The 9,053-nt window shown below is 40.2% G+C and overlaps 1 protein-coding gene across 1 annotated transcript; it reads left to right on the forward strand.

The window, feature by feature from the left end:
• The first annotated feature begins 62 nt into the window (after positions 1 to 62).
• On the forward strand, positions 63 to 7,045 carry rabep2 (rabaptin, RAB GTPase binding effector protein 2). Its single transcript, XM_034142262.1, has 12 exons — positions 63 to 72; positions 1,852 to 2,007; positions 2,647 to 2,729; positions 2,815 to 3,162; positions 3,698 to 3,793; positions 3,891 to 3,989; positions 4,458 to 4,556; positions 4,998 to 5,076; positions 5,194 to 5,205; positions 5,403 to 5,557; positions 6,147 to 6,263; positions 6,829 to 7,045. The coding sequence occupies exons 1-12, from the start codon at positions 63 to 65 to the stop codon at positions 6,931 to 6,933; spliced, it is 1,359 nt and encodes a 452-aa protein (XP_033998153.1). The 3' UTR covers positions 6,934 to 7,045.
• Positions 7,046 to 9,053: the final 2,008 nt, after the last annotated feature.

A 9,053-nucleotide genomic window follows, 5' to 3' on the forward strand; every position in this document is an offset into this window, starting at 1 on the left:
ATGATGGCTGCATACATACATTAATGTCCAGGGTGTGGCAGTCACTAAAGAAACCTGTGACCATGTTTCTCGGTATTTAACCATCCTGAAACAGTGAAATGAAAGGGCAAAGCAAACAGGGAAAGGCTCATGAGAACAGGAAGGATGTTGACGTGATTTCCGCAGGCTTTGGACCGGGGAAAGTTGTTTCCTGAAGTTGACACTGCTGATCATTTCCACACCTACACTCTGGAGCTTCTTGTACAAAAATGACTCCGACACGTTTATCGCATTTCTGATGATAGTCGTCTTATCCCTCGTCAGATTGACTCTGTCTGAGGAAACCATGAGCTCCATTTGTGAAAGAAGACTCAGGTAAATACACACTTAATCTGCTTTACTCCTAACAGGATTGTCGGCGTGGGAATACTGACCTCTTTAGAGCTTGGCGTTTATTACAAAATAACGCTTACGTGTTGCTTGTCTTCACTGTGAGAGAAACCTGTTGAATGTTAAGCAGCACCGGGCAGCTACACCGAACAAACGGCCTGTTAGCATCTCCGACCATAGGAATGAACGGGCGATGCTAGCCGCAAGCTAACACTTAGCAGCTTAACTTGTATCCAAACTGGACCTCCTGTAGCTAAACCCAGTGCTGTGAAGTAAACTAAGTACATTTACTCAAGTACTGTACCTAAGGTAAACTTTTTAGATACTACTACTTTTACTGAGTATTTCAATGTTTTTGCTACTTTGTACTTATACCCCACTACAATTCAGAGGTAATAAATAGTGCATTTTTTACTTGAGTAACATTTGCAATGCTGGACTTTTACTTGGAACTGAGTATTCCTACACTCTTGAACTTCTACTTTTATTTAAGTACTTCTTCCACCTCTGCTTAAACCACAATATTTGTACTATTCTGTTTCACTTCTTTATTTGATATTATCAGACATGTGACTACTGTACCTAGTCATGTGTTACAACCACATTGATCTCTAGGTCTGCTGTTTTTTGAGTAGCAGTGTATAGTAGCACCCTTAATGTCCCTGTTAATGCCTAATACACCAACTTATTTAAAAGTTTTCAAAAAAAGCAGACATATGCTTAGTTCTTCTTGAGCAATATAAATAAAGTAGTTATAAAGAATGTTGTGTTTGCTACTGTCTTAATTATTAAAAAATAATGACAGCAACAGTTAATAAAACCTTACGTTTGGAAGTCCTGGTAGCTCAAAACAACATGCTTATTAAAAAAAAAAAAAAAAAGATTATGTTTATTCAAACGTCAATGATGCTAAATTTACAAAGCATTTGCAAATCTTAGGTAACTAAAACGTTTCCATTTGGTGCGTGAACGAATATAAAGAGATTACATTTAAAATAAATGAAAACACGCAAACTCAGCATTGGCTTATGTGGGACCTTGCCTTTAGGTTTATTTACTCATTTACTCATTAGAAGATAGGGTGTAATCTCCTAATTGATCTCCCAGTGAATTAAACAATGTATCAATTGGTTGTGTTCCCTGTCAAACACTCAAACAATGACAAATGCTGTCATTTATGGCCTATACACTCGTGAAATTGTTAGTCAAAATACACACACACACTACTACATGACTGGCACACCTATATTTAAAGGATGTGTTTGCATCTTCTCCATCTAACTTCAATGTGCTCACCTAACAATGATTACATAAATGCTTCGTAGTCTTACAAAACTACACGATGCAAATGTGCTTTACATTTCGACATATAGATTAGGGACATCATGTGGGCTTTCTTCTTATCTTGTTGTAAGGTATTTAAAGGTCTTGTCTGATTGCTTATAATGCAGAATAATATACAACCTGTTTCTGGTTTTTCAGAGGCGAGCCTGCAGGCCCAGCTAGCCGAGTGCCGAGCTCAGGTGGAACACTGGCAGGGCGTGGCGACGATCTGCGAGCTGAGCAAACAGGAGGAACTGGCAGAGCTGCAGAAACAATGTGATCAAGAGATCCAGTCTCTGCAGGAGGCTCTCAGAGGTCAGTGTGTGTTTGTGTGTGTGTGTGTGTGTCTACATTGTTACACATGCATGAGAAGCACAGTGTGTTTGTGACAGTCCTCATGTGCATATCGTCTAATTTCACATAAGAAGATTATTTTTTGCACTCCTTCGGTTGGGAGAAAGAAATGCGGGCCTTAGTAATGTTTAAATGACAAACACCTGGTGTTGTTGATGATTATTTCTGCAAATAGAAAGAAACATATTTACAACTAGAGGTTCTACTGACAAGTTCTACTCATCTTTTACATTGAAAAGTCTGTGATGCCTGATCAGTCAGATTAATACCTTATTTATTTGTCCCATTTTATCACAGTATGTCTCGAAGCTCCATAATCAAGCACAGAATATCATAAATCCTTATATGCACGCTATATATGGGCTGAAAATCCTGGTGCTGTTTTGTATTATATTTCATATCATTATTATTAATTGTCTACGTTATAATTATGTTTACATTATTTTCCTCTTGAGTTCTTAATATATGTTGTATGTTTTTTTGGGGGCTACTAAAAAAATCTTTATAAAGTTTTTTTGGATTCTCAAACTTTGTGGCAAAGCAGATATTGTTCTTCTGATTGGAGGATTTAATCACAATTTCATGATCCTGTGTGTACAGAGACAGCAGAGCAGTATGAGGCCAGGCTATCAGTCCTCCAGTCTCAGTCTGGAGAGTGGAGGAGAGCCAGTGGGCAGAACATGGTCAGTATTTAACAATGTGTGTTATTCCAAATGGTCCCATATGTTCTGGACTAAATCCCAGCATTTCCCTCTCTCTACCTGCTAGATCAGTGGAAGGAAAGGCAATAATGAATCCCCAGCATCGCTCACCAACAGCCTGTCGGAGGCCGTGGCAGTGGAGCAGCGACAGAACCAGCCGTCAGATCTCGAAGTGTCGACGGAGGGAGAAGGGACGCCTCCTACGTCAGAAGCGTATTTTTCTCTGCGGCACTGCGACTCGGCCTCGCTGTCCTCCTTCTCCTTGGACACACCCTCTCTGCCCAGGAAGCTCCACGCTCAGGAGGACACCGACTCCCTCGTCTCCACGGGAACCCTGGTGCCTGAAGCCATCTACCTGCCGCCGGCCGGACACCGGCTGGTCCCGCACGGAGACTGGGACGCCCTCAATGCTCAGGTACAGATTCAAAAATGATGACACCAAATGTTAGGTTTTATACTTTTATGAAAAAAGAACAGTCATGCCATTGGATAGCAATAAAGAAAGCATCCTTACACTCTTAAATGTGTAGTTTTAGTTCATTTAATTCCTTGTTTAATTCATTCATTTTGACCAAACACCTCCATTTGTTAGGAAAGGTTAGTGAATAATACTTTCATTATCGATGAGTCAATAAAGTGATTTTCAGCGGCCTTTTAAATTTGATTTATATATATAGATAATAGATTAATAATTCTTACCTCCTTTATTTTCATATTTTACAGTATATTTTGGGGATTTGAACTGAAAAAACAAAGACATTTAAAGATATCACCTTGTAATGTAAAAACTTGCATGGACATTAACCTCTAGTGTCTAACATTTTATAGACCAAATATTGATTATACTGAAAATCAATGAACAGATTAATGGAAATATCTAATAAAAATAATCGTTAGTTGCCGTCCTAATAGAAAAATGAATACATGAGGCTGTTATATGTGTTGTGCAGGTGTCGGAGCTGCGAGGCGAGCTGAGCCGGCTGCAGGAGGAGAAGGAGGAGCTGGAGAGAGAGCTGGACACACAGACCAACAAAACACACAAACAGGTGAGCTAATGGCTGATGTTTAATGAGTGGGAGTGGATGTTATGTGCTGGTTTATTTGCATGTTAATTTGTGTTTCTCTATTTGTGTGTGTGTTCAGGTGTCAATGCTCCAGGCTCAGGTCCACACCTCAGAGGCCCTCCTCCAGGATCTGCAGAAATCTTTCAGCCAATCACAGAGCGCCGTCCAGAGTCGGCTGGTGAGTGATGCCGGTCCTCCAGAGTGTGTGTGAGAATGGAATAAAGAGATACAGTTAGGGAAATACACTTAGTAGGATTCTTGCTGAGCTAACGTGATACCTCAAACATGTCGGTCAAACTTTTCCTTGGTGGTGGTGATGTTGCCACAAAATCCACACCAAGCCAAGTCAAAAAGTATTGCTTGTAACCTCTTCATGTTTTTACTGAATTAGGACACATTACAAAACAGTAGAGATTAAGTACTTGCCTTGGGAAGAGCCAGATTAGCTTTTGACCCCCTTTTCCAGGTTTTTGCTAAGCTAAATAACCTGCTGCTGGTTGTACCTGTTTATATGCAGTCCAGACTTCTAACTCTGCGATTTAGAGAACAATACTCAAATTGTAGACATTAAATGTTCTTAGGGTTAGTTGATTTCAATTGTATCTAGATTAAAAGTGTTTAAATCCTCATCTGTGTGTCCAGGCAGAGTTTGTCCCTCTCCCAGAGGAAGGTGAGCACCGAGCTGTCCAGACTCAAAGGAGAGGAGGTTCAGGATGAGCCCGACTGCTTCCCCGCTACACTGCAGGTAAAACTAACATGTTTGTATTTACAGTATGTAAACACCAAGGAAAAGTCACTTCAAATCAATTTTTTCAGCACAGACTGAAGCACAATTAGTAAAATAATGTATTTGGATGACTCAATGTAGTTCATTAAGGATACAGTTTCACATAGCATTGAAAAAGGTAACAAATGAAATATAATGGCTCATATTTACTTAATTTACCCAAAGATTGTGTATTTTCCAACTTTCATGCATGGATGAATCTTTAAAACCATGTTGGCAATACTGTGAAAGTATCCTGACCCTCTGTTGGTAATTTAAAGTGTTTATTTGCTTTCTTCTGAGTTGAAAAGTTGTACTGTGGTCAAATAGTGTTGTAATGAATGCTTAGGTACAGTTTCATAGCATATACTCTCGGTGTGTGTGTGTGCTGACTGTTGACCTCTGACCTCTGACCTACAGGGGGCGCACTGTGAGGAGCGTCTCCGCATCGAGATAGTGAACCTCAGGGATCAGCTGGACACCCGCACAGAGGAGAACGGTCTGTGGAGCATATTAATATGTATTATTATTATTTCCCCAACACTGACTATCGAGACACTAAAACATGTTTTATTCTCTCTTCCTGCCTGCACCAATTTGCAACTCCCATCATCAGAAGTTTTAGAAGGTGAGTGAACAGTTTTCTATTAGTCTGGTAACCTAATTATGAGACGATGTGTAAAGTTATGTTTCATTCAGATTGATTTGCCCTTTTATAATTACAGTTTGACCATAACCAACATAACTTATGGTCAATCTGAGGGCCAATGTGTGATAACCGGGAGTTTTTCTTTGAGTATTAATGGTCCCTGTGTGTGTGTGCAGTGCGGCTGTCCAGTCTGAAGACGGAGACGGAGAGGGTCTCGTCTCAGAAGGAGCAGCTGCAGGCGGAGCTGCTGTCCTGCCGCAGCGAGCTGGAGGCCCTGAGGGTGGCGCTGTCTCACCTGCAGAGCACCAGCAAGACTCTCAGTACTGAGAAGGTGAGTCCAGCCTGACTTTAACATTACACTCTGTGATGAGGCTCTCTGTGTGTCTGAGTGAGGTCTGCAGTGGTGATGTATCCTGCTTTCATTCTGTCGATTAAAAAAAAAAACATTTAAAAAACAAATAGGTCCAACTACTGCTTGTTTACTTGTTTGAAAGACTCTTTATCACCTCTTCTGGCCTTTCTTAGTTGATGTAGTTTGAGTTTATTTGCTGAAGAAGGCCAAAAGATGTGGTTAAAGGCTTTAGAAATAAAAAGTAAGTGTTCTAAGTGAAAATATTAACCATGAAGCTAAATTATAAATCATGACATGTTGTCTCGGTTTTAGGAAATTATTAGGAATAAATAAATTACACATGCACACCTCAAATTTGACCTATTTCTTAATAATTCTCACAGTTGCGGCAGCATATATATATATATATATATGCTGCCGCAACTGTGAGAATCAAAATCAAAATCTAGAATTCAGGTCACATTGGCATTGTATAAATAATCACAATAATACTGTTTATCATACCACTCAAAGTTGGCAAAGTAACACATTTTCAAACCGTTTCATTAATTTCTCTGTTTCCTGTCAGGCGGCGCTGCAGCAGCAGAGTCTGGAGCTGCGCAGTCAGGTGATCAGCATGCGCAGCCAGGTGGACACCAGCCAGACGGTTCAGAGAGACTTCGTGCAGCTCTCTCAGTCGCTGCAGGTGAGAGGCAACGGAACTTTGATGACTTTAGTTAGTTGAGAGAAGGGGGAACATGCTGAGTGAAAGAAATGGGACAAACTTGTTCCTGCATTTACAAAATCAGTGTATGTCAAGGTCACAATTCAGAATCAATCAAAATACTTTGTGACATTTTAACTCGATAAATTGTATAGAAATGTTTGTATAAACATAAGTTCATTAAGAAGATACAATAATAAATAAAATAAAAGAAACAAATCAAGTTAAAATGTGCAATAAGATCAAATAAAATAGAATTTCAAATATTTATATAAACCAAAGAAATCAAAGTAAAATGTGCAATGATGAGAAGATAAAAGAGAACTTAGATATTTGTATTAGCATAAGAAGTAAAGTAAAAATGTGCACATTGCACTACATCATATGCCAACAATATGTAATAAAACTGTCTGTATTATACTATATTCAGTGGAGTATAAGTATAAATGATGAAACCAGATTATTGCTGGAAATGTAGTTTAATACAGTAAAGTCCCAAGTGATTAGTATTGTATTAATATGTTACGGATGTGTCTCTGCTCCTCAGATGAGGCTGGAGGTGATCCGGCAGGCGGAGACTCTGGAGCAGGTCAGAGAGGTCCTGGAGGAGGGGAGGAGGGAGGCTGCTTCCTCTCCTGTAGACTCCCCCTGAGCCACAGAGAGGTCCTGGAGGAGGGGAGGAGGGAGGCTGCTTCCTCTCCTGTAGACTCCCCCTGAGCCACAGAGAGGTCCTGGAGGAGGGGAGGAGGGAGGCTGCTTCCTCTCCTGCAGATCCTCCTGAGATACAGAGAGGTCCTGGAGGAGGGGAGGAGGGAGGCTGCTTCCTCTCTGCAGACTCCTCCTGAGATACAGAGAGGACCTGGAGGAAGGGGGAGGAGAGAGGCTGCTTCCTCTCCTGCAGACTCCTCCTGAGATACAGAGAGGACCTGGAGGAGGGGGGAGGAGGGAGGCTGCTTCCTCTCCTGCAGACTCCTCCTGAGCCACAGAGAGGTCCTGGAGGAGGGAGGCTGCTTCCTCTCCTGCAGACTCCTCCTGAGATACAGAGAGGTCCTGGAGGAGGGGGGAGGCTGCTTCCTCTCCTGCAGACTCCTCCTGAGCCACAGAGAGGTCCTGGAGGAGGGGGGCTGCTTCCTCCTGCAGACTCCTCCTGAGCCACAGAGAGGTCCTGGAGGAGGGAGGCTGCTTCCTCTCCTGCAGACTCCTCCTGAGCCACAGAGAGGACCTGGGGAGGGGGGAGGCTGCTTCCTCTCCTGTAGACTCCTCCTGAGCCACAGACAGTCACACTGGAACCAAAGAGCACAAACGGAGAAAAGATCTCATCAGAGACCAATAAGGACCAACCAGCCATCACCACGTGAAACTCTGCTAGTGATGGATATTCCTGAAGAGACATTATATATATATATATATATATATATTTAGTTTCAGAGGCGTCAAAGATTTGAAATACGACCAAAGTGATTTTGTGAACCTGGAATGTTCTCTAAGAATATTTGCATTCCTTTTATCTTACACCAGTAACATGCTTATTCCTTTACTAATACATGTGTAAATGTATTTTCTTGTGTAAACTGACATTACTCCAAAACACTCAACAATCCAACACTCCATGTTTCCCTCTATCAGTTTTTAAATGTGATGTATGTGAAGGCGGACCTCTGGAAGCAAAGGATCACAGTGCAATAATGAATAACAGTGATACTAAGTAGAAACTCTCCTAAATGAAATGCATTCCAGGTTTGATTTGAATGATATGCATTCATATTTGTCTATTTGAGCTTTACAGGAACTGCTCCCGTTGCCACACAATCATAAAAGATCATTTATGATTATGGATAAGGACAGAAGCCAAGCAAAAAGAAATGTGAATATGTAACATTTTGTCATCTTTTAATACATATTGTAAGTATAAGATAGGCTGTCACTATCTTTCATAATGAAATACGATAACGTTTCTCAACCTGGACTTGGCTTTTATTGCAGTTTCTTATCATGCAAAACAGGTCGACACTATCCTTTAATAATATAGGATTTCATTTACTATGAAGCTTAATTTATATTTAACCTTTTGGAAATACACGAGTGATCTTGACATTTTAATAAAAAGACTGCTGCTAATGAAACTTTACCACAGGGGAATAAAGGTAGAACACTTTATAGAATAATGTCAATAGTTAACTTTATACATAAGATACAATTGAGTCTTAAAGTATTATAACAATTACACATTGTTTAATGTTTCGTCATTGTAATCCACGTCTTGCGCAACAACTGATGGAAACCAAATTAAATTCATAAATATGTTTTTATTGAGCAAGTTATGATTCTTATTAAATAACAACCTTATTTAATATCTGGAAATACTGTTAAACATCTATGTCGGAGCCGAAATATCTTACTTTAAATGTATTGTTTTAAAACATATGAATTGTGTATTATATATTCATTTAATTCCCTTTTGTTCTTCGGTTTAAGCTAAGGGATTATAATTATATTTTTACTCAAAGCTATACCCCCCCCCCCCCCCCCCCCCCCCCCCCCCCCCTCTTTCTCCCATTTCTTTAAGACTCAAGGTAAGTTTGTTATTTGGATATCCTTTACGATCGATACAGCCTTGTATACAAATCCAACAGAAAACACAGCACTGATACAGAGTCGCACTTTTCTTTAATACATATCTTTATTCTTTAAGAATAGAATCAACACAGAATAGTTTTTTAACTCTCACCTATATATTAACTTCAGTACATACACAGAAAAAATATTTTGCAG

This window comes from Trematomus bernacchii, unplaced genomic scaffold, assembly GCF_902827165.1.
Source record: "Trematomus bernacchii unplaced genomic scaffold, fTreBer1.1, whole genome shotgun sequence".
NCBI lineage: Eukaryota > Metazoa > Chordata > Actinopteri > Perciformes > Nototheniidae > Trematomus > Trematomus bernacchii.

Bases quoted from the DNA above. Each gene is read 5' to 3' on its own strand.
- rabep2 (XM_034142262.1), top strand. The intron at 3,163-3,697 runs GTACAGATTCAA...TGTGTTGTGCAG, and splicing joins GGGACGCCCTCAATGCTCAG to GTGTCGGAGCTGCGAGGCGA. The intron at 5,558-6,146 runs GTGAGTCCAGCC...GTTTCCTGTCAG, and splicing joins AGACTCTCAGTACTGAGAAG to GCGGCGCTGCAGCAGCAGAG.